General features: G+C 55.0%; 3 protein-coding genes across 6 annotated transcripts in view; 1 reads left to right on the top strand and 2 right to left on the bottom strand.

The window, feature by feature from the left end:
* Positions 1-23: 23 nt before the first annotated feature.
* KAT8 (lysine acetyltransferase 8) lies at positions 24-9,760 on the bottom strand. 3 transcript variants are annotated; one of them, XM_019628607.1, is made up of 11 exons: positions 8,854-9,106; positions 7,512-7,586; positions 7,264-7,439; positions 3,859-3,912; positions 3,603-3,767; positions 2,857-2,946; positions 1,222-1,362; positions 1,052-1,145; positions 809-959; positions 475-629; positions 24-217 (listed from the first exon to the last, which is right to left on the bottom strand). In XM_019628607.1, the coding sequence occupies exons 1-11, from the start codon at positions 9,062-9,064 to the stop codon at positions 153-155; spliced, it is 1,377 nt and encodes a 458-aa protein (XP_019484152.1). In that variant the 5' UTR covers positions 9,065-9,106; the 3' UTR covers positions 24-152. The 3 variants fall into 3 exon arrangements, with proteins under 3 accessions (XP_019484152.1, XP_019484153.1, XP_019484154.1); XM_019628608.1 differs by having other exon boundaries at positions 44-217; positions 475-678; positions 8,854-9,760; XM_019628609.1 differs by lacking the exon at positions 8,854-9,106 and adding an exon at positions 7,696-8,186 and having other exon boundaries at positions 44-217.
* A 2,037-nt stretch (positions 9,761-11,797) lies between these two features.
* Positions 11,798-16,367, bottom strand: BCKDK (branched chain keto acid dehydrogenase kinase). 2 transcript variants are annotated; one of them, XM_019628573.1, is made up of 12 exons: positions 15,920-16,367; positions 14,990-15,357; positions 14,799-14,867; positions 14,593-14,703; positions 14,247-14,294; positions 14,047-14,166; positions 13,875-13,973; positions 13,597-13,670; positions 13,131-13,259; positions 12,948-13,037; positions 12,360-12,518; positions 11,798-12,269 (listed from the first exon to the last, which is right to left on the bottom strand). In XM_019628573.1, the coding sequence occupies exons 2-12, from the start codon at positions 15,182-15,184 to the stop codon at positions 12,125-12,127; spliced, it is 1,239 nt and encodes a 412-aa protein (XP_019484118.1). In that variant the 5' UTR covers positions 15,185-15,357; positions 15,920-16,367; the 3' UTR covers positions 11,798-12,124. The 2 variants fall into 2 exon arrangements, with proteins under 2 accessions (XP_019484118.1, XP_019484119.1); XM_019628574.1 differs by lacking the exon at positions 15,920-16,367 and having other exon boundaries at positions 11,800-12,269; positions 14,990-15,898.
* Positions 16,368-16,623: 256 nt separating this feature from the next.
* The window catches only part of VKORC1 (vitamin K epoxide reductase complex subunit 1), a 6,971-nt gene continuing 4,399 nt past the window's right edge, over positions 16,624-19,195 (top strand). Inside the window, exons 1-2 of the mRNA XM_019628576.1 lie at positions 16,624-16,915; positions 18,309-18,362. Coding sequence (XP_019484121.1) covers positions 16,821-16,915; positions 18,309-18,362 — 149 coding nt within the window. The 5' untranslated portion in view covers positions 16,624-16,820. The remainder of the gene's footprint in view (positions 16,916-18,308; positions 18,363-19,195) is intronic.

Raw genomic sequence — 19,195 nt, forward strand, 5'->3', positions numbered from 1 at the left:
GACGTGCCACGAAGACCGTCAGCTCTTGGCCTCTCCTCTCATCTTGGAAGCCCAGAGCCACCAGCAGAATTTTATTAAAAAAAGGATGGAACAGGTCTGTACATATTTACAGGCTGGGGGAAGGAGGCACCGGTCTGGCAGGCCCCAGGCCATCACTTCTTGGAGAGTTTGACTTGCTTGTGCTTGGGGGGCGCCCACTTGAGGCAGAGAGAGTCCACTGTGGGGAGAAGAGGTGTGATAGAGGAGGGCTGGCCCCTGGGCCCACGCCAGGTTTCACCTCCAGGTGAGAACAAGGGCAGACTGATTCCTGGGAGGGGGCGGGGAAGCCCAGGCATGAGTAGCCTGCCCCAGGCTTTGAAGCTGGGAGCTGGTCAGACTGGTTTGGGACCATGTGACAGCAAAAAGGAGGCCTGGGTTCCCAAGAGTCCTTACCCCCACCGCCAGCCCCCACCCCCTGGGCAGCCCCCCACCTACCTGTTATGGGTGGTTTCTTATACTGGGCACTTTTGAGGTGTTCCTCCACCAGCTTGGGCGTGACACAAATGACGTGCTGGCCTTTCCAGTACTTGACCATGTTGAGGGACTGGAGAGTGCTGATAATGTCGTTCTGGGTGATGCTGGTCATCTGGCTGCAGGAAGGGAGTGGAGCAGGCACTAGAGGGCTCCTTAGTGGGCTGGCTGGGCCATCAAGAGGGGACGAGGAGATTGGGTCCTGGCCAATCCCGGGGGAGCCCTCCCCTTTGTGAGGATTCCAGGAAGCTTGCCTCACAAGGTCCTGGATAGACAGGGCTGGGACCAGGGCCCTCACCTGAGGTCCTTGATGGACAACGTGCCGCGGAAATCTCGCAGAATCTCCAGCAGGACCCAAGACCAGTAGCTGCGGTAGCTGAGCTTGCCCAGGTCAGACAGTGGCTTCTCAGGGGAGCCAACTGTGCTTTCCAGCTTGGATAGCTCATAACCTGGCAGTGGGAGAAAGATGGTCCTGGAAACCCGGCTCTGCCCAGGCACTCTGCCCCCCACAGTACCCCCTGGGAAGCCAGGAGCCACTCACTGAAAGCAATGAGGAACTTCCCGTAGCCACGGCGCTGGTAGGGGGGCAAGGTGAGGATGCAGGCCACGTTGTTCCCGTCTGGAGACTCTTTCTCCTGCGGGGCGGGAGGTCAGGCCCCCCTGCAGCTCACACACCCCACCCTCCCTCACCCTGGGCACCCCAAGCCGCACCTTGGAGAAGTAGCCGACGATGTGGGCCCCCTGCCGATCCACCTCGGTCAGAATGTAGAAGACGAAGGGCTCCACGTCGAAGTACAGTGTCTTGTGGTCCAGGAAGAGCTTGGCCAGCAGACACAGGTTCTGACAGTAAATCTGAGGGGTAGGGGAGTAGGGCGCAGGCTCAGGACACAAGGACAAGGAGCCCACCGCGGCCTGGGCCACAGCTGCCCGCCGGCTCTGCGAGGGCCAGGCCTGAGAGCAGCAGCCTCCATGCCAGAACAGCAGCGCGGGGTCTACGTGTGTGTGGGGACATGCCCAGTGCAACCCAAGTGGTTTGTTCAAGGCTGTGTTCCCAGCACCTGGCACAGGGCTGGCTAAGTGAGGGGCTGGGCATTTGGTCAATGTTTGCTGAATGGACGAGCCTTGAGCCCGACTCTGAAGCCTGAGTGGTCTGCCTGCCTGGCCACTCTTCTGCCGACTCTCACCAGCCACCCAGCTGCCCAGACATCCACCCAGGCCAGACACCAACATTGACAGGAACAATGGGACCTTGGGGTTGACTTCCTGGCACCGATCAAGGGTCCCTCTGGTGTATGACACCTTTTGTATCCACTCTCATTTGACCCAACAAGTGTGTCAGGCCAGTGTAGCTCCTCTCATTTACGTAGGAGGAAACTGAGGCTCTGGGCAGGGAAGTGCGTGCCTGAGACCTCAAGGCTAGCAAAGGGCAGAGCTGGAAAGAACACCCATGTCACCTGCTGGAGCTCCTTCTGCCACTGCCTGCTGGTGCTGAGGAAGGCAGAGCAGTGGGGAAGGCCCAGGCCCGGTGGACAGTCCCCAAGCTGCTTCTCACAGGGCTGCCTGTGCCCCAAAACAGGGCACCAATGACAAGGCGGTGCCACCAGCAACGCTGACGGGCTGCCAGGCGTTGTGCTAAGGACGTCACTGCAGTCACAGTTATCCCACTAACAACCCTCTGAGATAAATACTGACTCCTGTCTTACGATGAGGAAACTGGAACACAGGTTAAGTGACTTGTCCAAGGTCAACCAGGAAGTGACAGGCTGATGTGAAACCAGGAGCCCCGAGAAGCCTGCCCTCTTCATCTTACCCCATGGCCCTTCCATGGGAACCGGAGACATTTGATGAGACCTTCCTGACTGACCAAGCACAGGCCACGTTCTCAGTGACAGCAAGGCAGGTCCCACAGGCCCCACCCGGCCCCATGAAGTCCCTTGTTCGAGAACAAGGAACTGAGCCATCAGAGGTGCAGGGCTGGCAGGCAGGAAATCTTACACAAAGCAGTTTCCTCCCAGGGAAAAACAAACACCTTTTCTTCAGGCAGAAGGAAACAGCGGTTCTAGAAGCAACCGCAGGCACGACAACCTCCACTCTGGGTTCCAGAACCACCCCAACCTAAGCTGCCCCATCAGGAGAGAAGTCCTCAGGGAAAGAACGGAGCCCGTCCCTAGGGCTGGCACCGCAGGCCACGTGCTCACTGTGCGCCAGCCCGGGCCAAGTGCCAGGCTGAGCATGATCCTGCATGCCTGTGCCTGCGGGGCTCCTGCTAAGGTGGCCTCTGTCTTTTGCTGGTGGCGAAGGTCACCCGGGAGGGGCCCCGTCCCCTCCGTCAGTCACCTGGCTCACCTTGTGGTCTTTGCCATCCACCTCGTACACAGAGATGTTGCTCTTGCGATAGATCTCCTTCCCCGGGGGCTGCCGCCACTGACACTGGCCCTGAGGGGGAGGCGGGGGAGAATGAGGAGGCCGAGGCTGGGACGCTGAGGTTCTCTGCCAGGTGCCCTGTCTCATGGGGCTGCTTCTCTGAGCGTCCCCATCTGCAGACCCTCGGTTCAACCCTTCACCTCCCAACCACCTGAGGAGGCAGGGTGTTTTACAGGTGGAGAGCAAAGCACAGAGGGGCTGGGGAGTGGCTCGCACATCATACAGCTAGGTTGTTTCAAGTCTGGGCTCTAGAGGACTCGGCCGGGCTGGGATCCATGACAATGGTGTTTCCTAAAATGCCTGCATTTGCCTTGGACCCGCCTTGGAGAAGCAGCCAGGGCAACGGCCCATGTGCCAAGGCCTCCACCTGCCCACACCCTCCGGGCCTGTGCTTGGGGCTGTGCTGGTTTCTGCTTTGGCACCGAGCTGGCCTTGATGAGCTGTGGTCAAGGGCAAGGGGCCCGAGGTGCGGGGAGGGCAAGGTTACTGTCCTCATGCCACAGAAGAGAAAACTGCGGTCTGGCTAAGGTCACTGCAGCAGAGGCAGAGCCAGGCCAAGCCCTGGTCTCCTGGCCCACAGGCAGCTTTTCCCCAGATGCCATGCCGCAGGCCCACCTGTCCTCAGGGCTGCTGCCCCCATGCCCCAGTGCCCCAACATGTGGCCTCACCAGGTGGAAGCGGTAGCTCTTCTCGTACTTCATGTACTTGAGGCAGTACTCGCACAGCCAGAGCTTCGGCTGCTTGCCATAATCTTCCGGGAATGGTGAGAAGTACCAGGCATCGATTTCATAGTTCCCGATGTGGATCTTGTCCACGTACTTCACCTTGGTGATCTGTGCAGGGCAGTGGACAGCTCAGTGGGAGAGTGGGAGCAAGAGAAGCAGGGAGGGGAGGGGCATGCTGCATCAGGAACCCCCCGCTTACCGCCTCATGCTCCTTCTCCAAGGCCGCAGTCGTGGGGTCCATCTCTGCATAGGTCTGGGCAAGGAAAGAGCCGACACAGGGGTGAGCACCGGTGGTAGGCGGGCTGTCTGCCTATCCCAGGACCCCCCCAGCTTCCCTTCCTCCGTCGTGTAGACCTCTCCCACAAATGACAGCAATCACGTGAGCAGCTAACTTGTTTCACCTGGTTCTGACGCTGGCTGTTCTGCGCTCCTCTCCTGCCTGCCTATCTACAAACACAGCCCAGACTCCCTGATGCCTGAGCAGGCACCTTCCACCAGATGTCCAGGGCAAGGGTGAGGAGGCCTGCTGTCATCCTTGGGGTGGTGAGAGCCTCAGCTTTACAATGGATCAGTCCAGCTCGGCCAAAATTGTTGTGAGATGAAATAACAGGTCTGGTCTTCCATGCCCATCGCAGAAACTGCCTCCCAATTTGCCTGATCACCGAGGAGCTGCCTGCCTAGGGGACAGCTCCCAGAGGTCCTTTCACATCAGACTCAAGGCTCCCAAGGGAACTCAGCCCTTCCTCCCTGCAAACCTCTTCCTCCTCCTGGGGTCCCCATTTCACTGGGCGCATCACCCCTGTCCAACCGCCCAAGAACAATTATGGGCCTGCTCTTAAGACTCTTCCCTCTCAGCCTAGCATCTAATTAACGGCCAAATCCTTTCAACTCTACCTTTTTTAACTCTCTGGAACCAGTGCTTCCCTGGAATCCTCTGTCCCATTCCAAATGCCACTACCTCAGGTCTGGACAGTTGACGGGGCCTCCTTAGATTCCCAGCCTCCAGCCTCAGCCCCTTCCGGTCTCCCCTGCTGCCAACTCCACTTCCAGCCTCCGTGCCCCGTACATGCAGTTCCTTCCACCTTGAATGCCCTTCCCTATCCTATTGCCGCCAGAAAATTGCTTTTCAGCCCACTCCAGAGCGTCAGCCAGGTGAGTGCGCAGCGAGCTATGGCTTGTAATCATTTTTCCTTTCCTGTCCCTTAGGGCCCAGCTCCCTTCCTCCCCCCAGGAGGCCTGACTGGAAGCAGAGCACATCCTCTCCTTCCCAAGTGAGGAATATGGGGTCAACGACAATAATCTCCACCTGCCCCCACTTGGTTTCCCCTATTTTCCAAGTCCTTAGAGCAGGAACGAAAGAGCCACGTCACACTCACAGCACAGCCTGTTCCCAGGCCAGACTCTGAGGAGGGACCCAGTACAGCCTGACAATGGGCTGGGGGCCCCAGAAGGCCTAGGACCCACCCCAGAGCAAACAGCAGCCTTGCCCTAGAGCTGACATGGAAGAAAGGAGCCAGCGTTTTACCCAGAATCCCCTTCCACAAAGCACTTTGCTCTGTGGCCTCATTTAACCCTTTCAGCAACCCTCATATACAGTCCTCTTCTTTCCATTTTACAGAGAAGTAAACAGGCAGGGAGATGACGTCACTTGCCCTTGGGGACAGGCTAGCTGCCATTTATTCCAAGTGCCAAGCACCCCACAGGCATTATTTCATGTAGTCCTCACAATAAGCCCAAGACCAGAGTGCTCATTATCCATGCTGCACAAGAGGAAACTGAGGCACAAAGAGGGAAGGTCACTTGTCCCAGGTCACAGAACTGGTACTCAGCACAGCTGGGCATTGGTTCCTGATCTGTCCAACTCCAAGCCTAACGCCGACAAAGACGAGGGAAGACTTTCCTCATAAACCTCCTTCAAACACATTTCCCATTGCTCACAAAACAATCCTCTTCAAACAAATACATTAAAGAACTACAAAAACACTACTACTTTTCGTAAATGCTGCAATTTATTTAGAATTAAACATTAATTGGGTTCTGAAGAAACTTGCTGTTAGCTTGACGATTATCCATTCTTTGATTTTATTGCCACTGGCCCACTGCCCCCCACCAGGTCAATGGCCAGCTCCGAGGCACATCTTTGGGACATAACTGGCCAGTGGAAACTGGCTGAGAGCCTGTGCTATCTGATAGAGGAGCCCATACCCACCTATAGCTACTTAAATTTGAATTCACTCAATTTAAAGAAAACTGAATTCTTAGTCACACTAAACACATTTCAAGTTCTCAACAGCCACAGGCGACTGGTGGCTACTGCACTGGACAGCAGATACGGAACGTTTCTATTTATCACATGAAGTTCAACTGGACCTTGAGGGCTCTTTCTAGTTCAGGGTGTTTCAAAAAAAATTTTTTTTTATCAGAACCCAGTTGGAGATGCAGTTAAGCACTGTACATTAGTTGATGTTGGTGTGTGTTTGTATGAAATAAAAGTTTCTCAAATACTTACCTTTAATAAAGTGCAAGGTATTCTGATGTTTTCTATTTTCTCCTATTTCTTTCTTCTATTTTAAAAATTTAATTGCTGGTCACAACCCACTGAACTAATTTTTTAATATATTAACACCTGTGCCCCACGGTTTGAAAAACACTGCCGAAAGCTCTGGGTACCCAGAAGGATGAAATCCCACTGGTTGAAACTAACGAATGTCTATGCCTTCAGAGCTCAATAAACCCAGTTCTCCTTTGCACCCCCATTTTACATATCAAGAAACTGAGGCTGGAGTGGAAGGAAGGTAACCTCCCAGGGCAGGCGGGCTTGGTGAAAAGTACCCGGGTTTTGGATACCAGTGGCCTCAGTTTCTAGGATGTGTCAAAGTTCATGGTTAAGGATCTGTGCCCTGAAGTAGGACAATCTGGTTGGCAAATCGAATTCCTGACTGAGTTCCTAAACCCATCTGTACCTCCTTTGTAAACTGGAGATAATAATGCTTACCTCACAGGGTAGCTGTGAAACATCAATGAGATAACATATTAAAATATTTAGCCTAAACTTGGGTCAAAAGTCAATAAATGTTTGCCATTATTATTCTAATTCCAGCCCACCCTTTTACTAGCTGTGTGACCTTGGGCAGGTTACCTAACCTCTCTGAGCCTGCTTCCTCATCTACCAAAAAAAAAAAAAAATTATCCCTGTGGTACGGAATTGTTAGGGAGGATGTGATGAGCTCCTGTGTGTACAGTACTCATCGTGGTGCTTGGCAATAGCAAGTGTCCACTATCATTCATTCTCTTCCTTCCCTTTGGACTTCGAGTCAGTTTGTCTAATGTGGCACAACCAACAGGAGACAAAACAGGCTATCGGTACAGGAGGCCCAAGTTCAGGCCCAGCTGTGCCATTTCCTTGTTGAGACTGCAGCCAAGCCCTTGCCTTCTCTGAGCCTCAGTTTTCTCATCTGTGAGGAGTACATGAAAACAGGTAGGAAAAGTCTCTGACATACTGTAGGAGCTAAGAAAAGGAGCTGCTGTGGGTTTGGCACTGGGACCCGGGGAACCAGCAGGGGTAGCTGAGCCTCCAGGGACCCTGGGGAGGGGGAGCCCCGACCTTCTGCACATGGTTGATCTCATCATGCTTGCGCTTCTGGTTGCGAGTGATCTTGCGCTCGGGCTGCTCGGCCAGCTCGCTCAGGTACTTCTCCGAGTTCTTCTGCACAGCATCCTTTACCGTCTTGGTGAGCGCCAGCCGGTTCTTGTCCACCCATTCGTCCAGCCGCCGGTTAACTGTAAGAATGGGCCATGAGGGGCCGCCCTTCCCGTCTACCCACCCAGGCCCCAACACCCCCAGTCACTCACAGCCCACATAGTGTACATAGAATTCCTCTCGGCCCTCCTGGTCATTCACTCGAGACTGGATCACTTCAGCAGAATCTGTGAAGGAAAGGCTACGATCAGCAGGCAGGCAGGGCTGGAACGAAAGGGACCCTTCACACTGAGGAGCTGTTTCTAGATTCCAGAGATAGAGGTAAGCGAACCTCACCTGTCCACATGCTGTTCCATCCAATCAATGCCTGTGAGGTGTAACAGGTTCGGGCAGTTATTCTTATTTTACAGATGAGAAAACTGAGGCTTACCCAGGCTCACAGATTTGAAAAGTGGTAAGAGCCAATATGTAACTGAGTTTACGCCTGGCTTCACATCCAATGCTTGTTTTACTATATTTATTTGCAAGTTCTTTTGGCTTTCTAAGCCTTAGTTTCTTCATCTGTAAAATAGGGATAATGATGCCCACTTTTAGTATAGTGCCCAACAACTAGATCACTCAATAAATGAGGGAAACCGCTGCGTGTCTGGCCCTAAGCTGTGCTACTGCTGGGTTTAGAGGACACAGCAATGAATCACAAGAGGTCCTCCCCTGCCCCCTTCCCCAGGAGTCCCACTTTGATAGGGGAGGACAGACAATGACAACAATGTGACATATACCATGGCTGAGGTATGAAAAAAATGTTTCAGGAACATACAGAAGGGAATGACTCACTTTGCCTGAAGGAAAGTCCGGAATGGCATCACAGGGGTGTATGGTGTTAAAAGGATGAAGGAGCTAGCCAGGTGAGCAAGGAGAAAGGGAAGAGAGGGCAGTCTAAGCAGAGGGCACTGGCGGAAAAAGGCATATAGTCAGTCTTTACAGGGTATAGTGTGGTCTGGTCTGGCAAGACCTTTGCTAGGGGTGGTTGGAAACCAGCGGAGGTCACAAGGATGAATGGCATTCTACAGAATTTGGGCTTTATTTTGAAGATGCGGGGAGGGGAGGGGAGGAAAGGGGTGACATGGGAAGGAGAAGGGAAAGTCGGGAAGGGAAGGTCATTTTCGTGTACAGGGAAGTCCTCTCCACCGGTGGCTGTAGGGGACAGGTGGAAGGGGAGTCGCAGACAGGGAGAGACCAGTGAGGTAACAGGGTTAACAAGAAAAGAGAATGAAGCAAAAGGTTGGGCAAGACAGTGGGATAGGAGTTTTACATACACAGGAAAAATCTGGTAATTGCCTGATTTGTGGGGTTTGTAGGCGGGACCCGGGACAGCCCGAAACTCCGCGCTCGCCTCCCCTCAAGCCCCGCCCCCACGACTCCCGGCCGCTCACAGAACCCTTCTGCGACCCCGCCTTGTGGGCCCCGCCCCCTGGCCCTGGGCTCCGCCCTCACGCCAAGTGCTATCCGGCCGCCGGCAGAGGTACGTTTCGCCGATCTCCACAGTGACTTCCGGTTCGCCGCGCGCGGAGGTCGGCGGGGAGACGCGGCCCGGGGACGGGGCAGTCCCTTCGACCGCCGCAGTCTCCCCAGGCCCGGGCTCGCCCTCCCCCGCGACCCCTGAAATCGCCGCAGCAACCGCCGCCGCTGCTCCCTGGGCCGCCATCGCTGTAGTGGAAGTGACGTTAGAATCTGGCGCCGCGCAGCGCCTTTGGCTCCGGGTCAGTTCCTCGGGGCGGGGCCACAGCGGACCTGGGGGTGGGGCTTGTGACGTCGCGGGAGTCCATTGGTTAGTTTGGCCTGGCGTGGCCGACGGTGTTTACCATGCTGGTTGCCCGGCAGCGCCTTTCCTAATGGAAATATGGCTGCACCCCCCTAGAGCTGAAAAGGGGACTTTCCGGTTATGATGCCTCAGCTATTTTTAAAGGCCCTGGTACCTGAGGAAGCCAAGACGTGCCGGTTTCCAAGGGGCGCTATCCCCACTTTAGCGGGCGGAGCCAGAGCAGCCTCCTTGCCTACCGGCTTTTAGGTCTGTGGGCCTGGAATTAATACCTACCCCTGCGCTGCCACTTCCCCCAGCCTAATACCTGGCAACCCTCTTTTGAAGATTGAAGAAACGGCCTTGTTCATGGTGGAGAAAGGATACAGTTGGGGGGTAGGGCGGGGGGAAGCAGGACGGGTGTGTCCAGGGACAGCCAATCACTGTTCCCAGAATCAAGCTTTTCCAAAGAAAGGAAGAGGCCCCCAAAACCAAACGCCCCATGAACAGAAACTACCGCAAGGCAGTGGACACAATGGAGAGCGTCTTGGGCTTAGTGAGTGAGGAATCCTGGGTTCTGACCCTACTCTGGGTACGTTGTACAAGGTTAAACCATGTTGTTTACCTACTAGTATATATACAGAGGGTGCCAAAAAAATTATACACATCTTAAGGAAAAAACTACTAAAATTGTAATACTCGGACCGGCTGAGTGGTGCGTTGGTTAAGAACTGGCTTAGGATGCCAGAGGGGCCCGGTTCAGACCCTACATGTGAGGGCCAGTGACGCTGCCCTCTACAGCTAAGATGCTGAACAACAGCTCCACCTGGAGCTGGGCTGCCGTGGGTCGCAGTGGGTTGCAGTCTCTGCTGCAGTGGGCTGCCATAAGCTACTGTGTGTAGCCAGCAGCCAGCGTTGAGTGGCCAGCAGACGCTGTGAGCAGCCGTCCAGAAGCCAGCGACTGATCTGCCTCGCCCGTGAAGAGCACAATGATGGTGCCAGCTTGGGCCAGTGAAGCAACATCCTCCACAACTAGACTGAAGAACAAAACAACAGCAACTTCTGTTCCTCTTCCCCCGATTCCCCAATAAAAATAAAAATAAAAATTGTAATAGATAACAAAAGGTGAATACAAGTCATGCGTATACATTTGTTGGCACCCCCCGGTATATATACAAGTGTGCTGCAGTGCCAGACAGGGTAGGTACTCAGTAAACATTCCCCTTGGCCACTCTCTGAACCTTGTTTTATGATTTGGTTATTGGACTTAGAAACAATTCTAGGAGTGATGAAATGCTCAGGGCCTGAGAATGGGGCTCAGAGCTTACAGATCAAGAACTGAGTTAGGTATTCGTGGGGAATGGCAGGGGGATGTGCTGGTAACTTGGCTTTTGGGAAATGGAGTTTGGGGAGAGGAGTGGTGAATGCCAGGTGTCTGGCAGTATAAAAAAAACAAGAAGCTTGGGATGCCAGAGGGCCCCGGTTCGGATCCCACATGTGAGGGCCAGTGACACTGCCCTCTACAAAAAAAAAAACAAGAAAAAATTTAATACATTCTCCAGCTCTCTACCCTTATCTTCAAAATTGTTATTCTATCCACCCAGGATCAGTTTGCAACCTGGGGAGTTCAAGTGCCTCCCCACCCCCACCTCCCAACACAGGTATCAACCAAACCAATGATTGTCGAGTGGAGTTCAATGACCAGAGCTTAGCTCTCTTGCCTCCAACTATACGGCAGAACTTACTGGCTCTGGACTTTTGCCTGAGATCACATCCTTCCCTGGCCTCCTGCTCCCTGTACATCTTTCCAGGAGCACTTTCTTGACCAATGTCTTGGACACAAATCTCCCTTTCAGGATCTACTTCTAGGGAATCCAACCCAAAGCCTCCCCTCCTAGCTTAGAACCCACCTGTGGATCCCTGCTGCCTCCAGGATAAAGCCGCTGCTTCTGGGCTGTACATCCAAGGTCCTGCACTCTGACTGCCACCTACCTCTCCAGCCTCTCCCCCTACACTGCAGCCACCAGGATCTTCAGCCTGGCCAGTCACTGGTTTCCTATCCCTCCTCAATCGCCCACCTCCATCAGCAGTTCCAAGAGGCAGGCTCTCAGGCCCGTTCTTCTCCTTCTCTGGGAAAATGGGCAGGGGGCGCCCACCTGTCCTGTGGAGCACTTTCCTTTCACCCTCCCTACCAGGGCCCCACTGTCCTCCAGGGCCTGCCAGGGCACAATCTTGTGTGTGCCTTCCCTTGGCAGCCACAGACACAGGTGGCAGGCAGTATTTTTAACCTTCCTTGGGCTCAGGAATCAGGTGGCTCAGGAGGCTGCCCAGTCTGGTGACCTTCACCTCCAGAAACTGTGACTGCCAAGAAGGGAAGAGTCAGAACTGAGGCCTTGAAGCTGGGCCAACGTGGGCCTTCAATACTGTGTGGGAACCAGAAACATTTTTTTAAATGAATGAAAGGTCTGCACAAAATGCCAGAGTCACCTCCACTCCCACCAAATCAGATGTGTGAGAGACACAGGGCCACTTCTACTCCCAGTCTGCCAGGCTGTCAGGACAGTTAAGTGGTTAGGTGTGAACTAGCTGAACCCAAGGGCCCAGGGAACCTGATGGGGTCAGAAACAAAAGCTCACCTGCTCTGTCCACATACAGGGCCCAAGAGGGCATTCAAAAATGTGAACTTTAATAACAAACAGCAGGTCAAAATGGGGTTCCCCAGGAACAAGAATGATGGAGCTGGTGCTGGAGGCCTCCAGGGTCCCCACGTCCTCCCCTCTGAGGCCTGGAGGCAGGGAAGCAGTAATCCCTGATGAACTGGCACCGGCTCCATGGAAGTCCATCTGTTTGTGGTCCTAAGACCCAAGATGCAGCAGCGTGTGGAGCAGGGTGGCACCCTGCCTGGCCCAGGTCCTAGCAGGGTGTGTGGCCCAGGCCTGGCAGGTGAGCAAGTCAGGGACTGTGAGGTCAGATGCGGAAGCTTTCCTCCCGGCCATCGATGTGACGGAGCCGCAGGTAGACGTCAGTGCCAATGCCCTGCAAGGACTGCAGCCCAAGAGAACCACCCAGGTACTCCGCGTAGGCCCGTGATGTGGGCAGCCCGAAGCCAAAGCTGAGGGGAGCAGGGGATTGGACAGGGGCTTCAGAGGCTGAGTCCCCTGGAGCCCCCCCACCCCTCCATCCCGGCTGGGTGGGGTCTCACCCATGCATGGGTCCTGACTGGCCGCCACTGTGCATGTCCAGGTGGCCAAAGAGTGGGTTGATGCGGGGGTCCTGGGTGCTGGACTCGGCTGTAGTGAAGTGGTAGTCCATGACCCGCTCCAGGTTTTTGTGGGCAATTCCCCCGCCCCGGTCGGAAATCCTGGCAGGAGATCGATGACAGGGGCTTGGCTCAGCTCTGGTGGGGGGGGCCTCATTATCTCCCAAGCAGACGGTGCTATCCTGTCCCTTCCACCCAAAGATGAGAGGTGGTCTACCCAGAGCCTCGGGCCTTGTTTTTTGTAAGCTGCAATTCTCTGTCCTCACCTCTGCCTGGGCTCCTGACTGCTTACGCCTTCTCAGCATTTGGTTATGACTGGTTACTCCTCACTCTCCCTATTCTGAGCCCCTCAGTTGCTGACAAAGACAGGGCCCTGGGGCCTGCAGCTGGCTCCAGACCCATCCTTATCCAGCTCACAGCAATCTCAGGCTCCTGTCTGAATGGGGCTGGTACTGGCTCAAGGTCACAGAGCAAGTCAAATCCAGGACCTGGAACCCCTGTCCACCCCAACCCAATTCCCACTTGGCAAACCTGATGACAAGATCTATATCGTTGTTAGCAATGGTGATCACCACATCCGGGACGTTGTAGGGGGTGTCTAGGTGACTCTCCATCGTGGCTCTATGCAGGGGGGAAAGACCAACAGTGGGTGGTGGTACTCTAGCCTCACTCCAGTTCCTGTCTGGCCCCTTTCAACATGCCCAGCTGGCTCACCTCATGGCATTCTTTAGCAGCTCAGGCAGGATGTAGTCCAGTGGCATAGGGATGAAGGGGAATCGGGCAGCCACATGTCCATTGATGCGGACGCGGGGGGCATTGCCGTACTTGTGCTCACACAGGCGTCTGTGGGTAGTAGCAAGGATTCATACCTAGACCAGAGGTTCTCAGCTGGAGGTGCCGGTCCCCACGCCCCATCTCCGGGAAATTTTGCAATTTCTAAAGACATTTTTGTTTGTCACACCTGGCAAGTACTACTGGTATCAAGTGAGTAAAGGCCCGGGATACTTCTAAACATCCCAACAAGCACAGGACAGCCTCCGACAAAACAGAATTATCTACCCAAAACGTTCATAGTGCCACAGCTGAGAATCCCTGCCTTAGGCCATGCCTCTGGCAAGGGCTCAGACCCCAGAGCCCCCTGCCCTAAGACATCCGCCCCCCTTAGCTGTTCCAGCCTCACCTGGCAAAGTCCACCCACTTTTCAATAATCTTCTTTGGCGAGAGACGAGCACAGATGATGCCGACAAAGTCAGGCTGGCAGGAGAATGGTGGTCAGGACCAGGTAGCACCTCTACCAACACCTCGGCTACCAAATGATTGCAACCTCCAGACTGTTGAAGTGGCCCCAAGCCCCTCCCCAGGTCCTTGGCCCAGGTTCCTAGCCCAAGGGGGCCCCTGGCTCAGTCCCCTCTGCCTCACTTGACCTTGCCAGGTGGGTCTCCGGTTCCAGTGACTCACCTTGTCCTCATGCAGTGCCAGATGATGTGTGGCCAACATGCGGATCCCAAGCCTTGATGTCAGTGTCTTGTCCAAGAAGTAGCGGACGAGCTTCTCATCCTGTGAACAATGGGGCCTCAGTAACGCTGTGCCCTCGCCAGGCCCCTCGCCAGACCCCTGTGTTGCCCCTGACCTCTATGTGCTTCCGGCTCTCACGCAGGCCCTCAGCTAAGAGGGTCACCACGTCCTTGTGGTCGTCCAGCAGCTGACGTACCAGCTGGCAGTATCGGGCCTCATCCGCCTGGTCCTTGATCTGCAGACCATAGAGTCATGAACATGGACGGTCTAGCCCTCCCCTCTCAGACCCTCACCCTGCCCTGGCCCAGCCCTCACCGGAGGGAAGTCTGTCAGCTTCTGGAAGGCACGGATGTACAGCTCATGCTGCAAGGAAGAGGTGTTGGAATCACAGGGATGCTGTGGGCACTGGGTAGACAACTGGCCATGCCTGCCCGTCACTCCAGTTCACTAGGTTTAAGCCCCATCGTGGCCTTTCCAGCTGCCATGAATATGCAGCTCTGGCCTCAGCAGCCCGGGTCTGAGTCCTCTATGATCCTGAAACCTTGTGGCTGGCAAATCTCTGCCGTTCTGGCCCCATCTCTCTTTTGTCCCTTGGGTGGTGGGTACTCTGATCTAAGGTCCCCTCTACTAGGGAACCCTGGCCCTCTCGAGGCTACCTTACCACATGCAGTATGGTGGGGTTACAGCCAATTATGAAAGGAAGGCTGCGGAAGCCCTTGATGCGGTGAGCAATCCTCACTGGCAACTCTTGCTGCAAATACCGGGCACTTTTCTAGAAAGAAAAAAGTAGAGAAGGCAGGGCTGGGGCCTAAGTGGCTAGGCAAGAGCTCCAGGCATCAAGCGACAAACAAGGGACAGGGATCTTACCAGAAGGTGGCTGCCATCCTGAGAACGGCCCGAATAGAGCATCATGGTCGGAGTGAGGCGGACTGAGGGCTGGAGGGGCAGATGGGGCTTGAGCACTCGATCTCCAACCTCGCCCCACCACATTAGCTCCACCCCTTCCCGGGACACCCACTCCAGCTCGGGACCCGGGCCTCGCTGCCCCAGCTGCGCACCTTCTCCGCTGCCACGTCGATGGCCGACTGGTTGTAAAAAGAGGTGACGGTCTTGGAGCGCTCCCGCGCCATCTCCACGTGGTGCGTGTCCGTGGCTGAAGTGGAGCAGGCCCGGAGCAAGAGTGCGGGCCCCAGGAAGGGACGGAGCGGAGGCCCGCTCCGGGGGACACTGCCCAGCACCGACGCCAGAATCATCGTCCTGCTACTTTGTCGGACTAGCTGGCCACTAGGACTAAGGACCGGATCGACGGAGGCGACCACAAAACGGGACAAGGGGGATGCAGGTGGGCAGGGGCTCTTCTCTAACTTCAGGAGCGAGGGCTGTTGGAGGATGCTGACAAGCTCAGCCCCCAGGGAGCAGCTCCCATCTACCGGGGCGGGGGAAGAGGAAGTTGTAAGAATCGAATCCAGGCGACCCGCACCATCTCTCCACGTAGGCACTGGTCTCCTCAGACCTGGGCAATCTCTGCCCACCCTTTCAATCACCTTCCCAAACACACACAAGCCGAACCTGGACAACCTTATTTTCCAGAGCTCCTATTCTTCAATCTGAGGCTCTATGTGGTGATCTGTAGCGGAGGGGATCCTCAGACCCGTCCAGCCCCAAAAACCTCGCCCCCGCCCCCTCCGGTCTTGGGCACCGTCGTTCGGAGGCGGGGCGACCCTTAGACAGCGCCTTCAGACCCGGCTCCCTCCCCCAAGCATGGCCGGCAGACGTGCAGCACATAGCACTGGGCGCCCAAGGGCCGGCGGCATCGAAGCTGTGACCCGGGAATCCCCGTCTGGGTCCCCCCTCCGCCGGTCACTTGGTTTGGCCCGGATCCCCCCCATATGGTAGATGCCAGCCCGGCGTCCAGCACAATGCCGGAGGCTGCGGGCGCGCGCTGCGAGGCCTCGGCGAGCAGGATCTGCGCGGGTTGCTCCACTTACCGCGGGGCTAGAGCCAGGGCCGGGGTCCGCGCGTAACGACCCAACAGTCGACTAACGGCTAGCGGAGCTGACCTCGCCCTCTGCCGCTGTAACGTCGCGTGGGCCGTAGGCACCCGGTGCCTCCTGGGAGTTGTAGTTCGGAACAGAGGCCTCGCAACCCGGGAGCCTGCCCATCCTGGCCATGCCCGCGCTCCTGACAAATAAAATACCACGGCTTCCTCCACAGGGCTCCTGGAGTTATCTGTGGGCTCCCTGGTCTCCTAGTCTATAAGATGGGCTTCCTGGGAGTGAAATGGGAGAGGACCCTTGGACGTAAAGCATAAAGCGCGCAGACCAAATCTTACCTGAATTGCTTCCCGGAGGTCCTGGCCTTCTCCTTCCAGCTCTTAATTCATTTATCGGAAACCGGACTGCCTAGCTCAAACCACAGCTCAGACACTTAACTATCGGAGGCAAGTTACTTTAAATAGCTCAATGCTTTAATTTCCGTATTGATAAAATAAGAATGCAGTAACCTTGGGGAGTTGTGTGGTCACATGACTTTATATACGTAAAGTGCCTAGAACGGGTGCCAGGTGTGGAATTAACACTATGTAAGTGTTAGGTATTATTGTTGTTGTTGTTAATCATCCATTCATGCCTGCAACAAACACTGATTGGGAGACTTCTCTATGCAGGAGAGGAGATTGGGTGTTGAATCAAATAAATAAACCCTGCCCTGCCCTGAAGACAGTTTCAGTGTCAGCAGCTGTGATGAGGGCTGCATAGGAGGCTGTGGGAGCATTGGATAGGGACTGGGACATCGGTACAGGTGCTGCGCAAGTAGGACGTGGCCAGGCACGAGAGCTGAGTGGAAAAGGCATGATGGCAGTACAGAGAACAGCCTGGATAATTTGAAGATATGGTTGCAGCCATGTGGAGACTGGGAAGAAGAGGGGCTGAATGGGGTGACCAGAGCCAGATCCTGAAGAGAAAAGAGTCTGCATTTGCCCTGAGGTATAACAGTAAAAAGCCACTGGAAAGTTTTAACTTGTCAGGTTTGTTCCTTAGAACCTTTTGGCTGTAGTGATTTGGAGGGTGGGGATTGGTAGATCAAAGGCAGAGAAACCATTGAAAAGACAATTACTTTTTCTTTTTCTAAGCAGGAGATGATGGGAGAGTTGTGTGTGTATACTTGTACTGATTGCATTTTGCTTTACTGTGGTTATGTATTTTCTAAATTTTTTTTTTTAAGATTTTTATTGGGGAATTGGGGGATGGAAACAGCACTGGGGAATTGGGGGAAGGGGAACAGACAAGTTGCTGTCCTTTTTGTTCTTCAGTCTAGTTGTGGAGGATGTTGCTTCACTGGCCCAAGTTGGCACCATCATTGCGCTCTTCTCGGGCGAGGCAGATGAGTCGCCGGCTTCTGGACGGCCGCTCACTGCAGCTGCTGGCCACTCACGCTGGCTGCTGGCTACACACAGTAGCCCATGGCAACCCGCTGCAGCAGGGATTGCAGCCTACGCCGTCGCAGGCGACTCACAGCAGCCCAGCTCCAGGTTGAGCTGTTGTTCAGCATCTTAGCTGTGGAGGGCAGTGTCACTGGCCCTCATATGTGGGATCTGAACCGGGGCCCTCTGGCGTCCCAAGCCAGCTCTTAACCAACGCGCCACTCAGCCGGCCCTCTAAATATATATATATATATTTTAAAATCTTGATTTTTTATTTTTATTTATTTATTTTTTAGATTTTTTTTTATTGGGGAATTGGGGGATGGGAACAGTGCTGGGGAATCGGGGAAAGGGGAACAGACAAGTTGCTGTCATTTTGTTCTTCAGTCTAGTTGTGGAGGATGTTTCACTGGCCCAAGTTGGCACCATCATTGCGCTCTTCTCTGGCGAGGCAGATCAGTCGCCGGCTTCTGGACGGCCGCTCACTGCGGCTGCTGGCCGCTCACGCTGGCTGCTGGCCACACACGGTAGCCCATGGCAATCCACTGCCACAGGGACTGCAGCCCACGCCGTCGCCGGCGACTCATGGCAGCCCAGCTCCAGGTGGAGCTGTTGTTCAGCATCTTAGCTGTAGAGGGCAGTGTCACTGGCCCTCATATGTGGGATCCGAACCGGGGCCCTCTGGCATCCCAAGCGAGTTCTTAACCATCGCGCCACTCGGCCGGCCCATATTTTTTAAAAATTTAAATTAAAAAAAAAGGCTAAGTGAAGCAGGGGACATCTTTGGAGCCCCAAGGCTCTCTTGAACCTTCGGCAGAGGTGGACCCTTCACCATGGCTGGCTTGTCTGAGGAATTGGGGGAAGAGCTGCAGAGACCATGAGAAAGGGGTTCCCTGAGTCTCTGGATTTCCGCTTGGCCCCCTATCCCCACACCACTCCCACCCTTTCTTTTCCAGCATTCTGGCAATATCCCGGAGTGAGACCAGGAGGCCACTCCCCTCCGGAGGCAGGTAAGGTATGGCTTGAACCCGTGGGAGAAAGGAGAGGGAAGGGTGTTCCGGGCGGGAGGACGGCAGGCGCAGAGAGGCAAGGACTCCGAGTGCTTGCAGTGTGCCAGACGTCGGCGCTCACGTGGCCACGGCGGGCACCCGGGTGCGGGAACCGGCAGCGGCGGCTGCCACCGAGGGGGAGGTGTATGGGCATGGCCTCACCCGGTTGGACCCGGAGCGCTGCCCCCAAGCGCTTTGTCCCAACACGTTGCTGCCTCCCGGCGGCGGAGGTTGAACATGCTCCCCACCGGCCGTCTTCCAAAATACTCAGAGCTTAAATAAATGAAAGAAACACTGGGCTTTATTCTCTAAGCTGTTATAACTATAGCTGTTACCTATGGCTGGCTTCCTTGAGAATGTGTGATTTAATAGGAAGCAAGATGGAAGCCGCAAGTAGCTTTATGGTTTAGCCTGGAAAGTCACACATTGTCACTTCTTGGATCAGGTCAGTTCTTTTTAGTGTGAGGAAAGGTTACGCAATGGCATGAATACCAGGAGGTGCAACGCATTGAGGACAATTTGGGAAGCTGCCTGTTGTAGCCAGGAGGCTGCCGCGCTGCGAGGACGCCCAAACTAGCCCCTGTAGAGATTACATGAATACACCTGCATGGCCCCTGAGACTATGAGAAGAGAGAGAGCTGCTAGGTTATCTCACAGCTGCCTCGTCTCCCATTGTTCCAACCTTAGCCATCACTGACTGCCATTACGTGAGCAGAACTGCCGGCTAAAATTCTCTTCCCAGGGCCTGCCAAGTGGCGTAGGTTAAGAGCTGGCTTGGGACACCAGAGGGCCCT

The sequence above is a fragment of the Hipposideros armiger genome, unplaced genomic scaffold (genome assembly GCF_001890085.2).
Source record: "Hipposideros armiger isolate ML-2016 unplaced genomic scaffold, ASM189008v1 scaffold_799, whole genome shotgun sequence".
In the NCBI taxonomy this organism is placed as follows: Eukaryota; Metazoa; Chordata; class Mammalia; order Chiroptera; family Hipposideridae; genus Hipposideros; species Hipposideros armiger.

What these genes read in the sequence shown, in the direction of transcription:
- KAT8 (XM_019628607.1), bottom strand. Translation starts at nt 9,064, where the DNA reads ATGGCGGCCCAGGGAGCAGCGGCGGCGGTTGCTGCGGCGATTTCAGGG. An exon ending in GCGGCCGGATAGCACTTGGC is followed by an intron (nt 7,587 to 8,853) that starts GTGAGGGCGGAG and finishes TTTCCTTCACAG; the next exon opens with ATTCTGCTGAAGTGATCCAG. An exon ending in AGATCAACCATGTGCAGAAG is followed by an intron (nt 3,913 to 7,263) that starts GTCGGGGCTCCC and finishes TTCCTTGCCCAG; the next exon opens with ACCTATGCAGAGATGGACCC.
- BCKDK (XM_019628573.1), bottom strand. Translation starts at nt 15,184, where the DNA reads ATGATTCTGGCGTCGGTGCTGGGCAGTGTCCCCCGGAGCGGGCCTCCG. An exon ending in AGCTGACAGACTTCCCTCCG is followed by an intron (nt 14,167 to 14,246) that starts GTGAGGGCTGGG and finishes TATGGTCTGCAG; the next exon opens with ATCAAGGACCAGGCGGATGA. An exon ending in CTGCTAAAGAATGCCATGAG is followed by an intron (nt 13,038 to 13,130) that starts GTGAGCCAGCTG and finishes CCCCCTGCATAG; the next exon opens with AGCCACGATGGAGAGTCACC.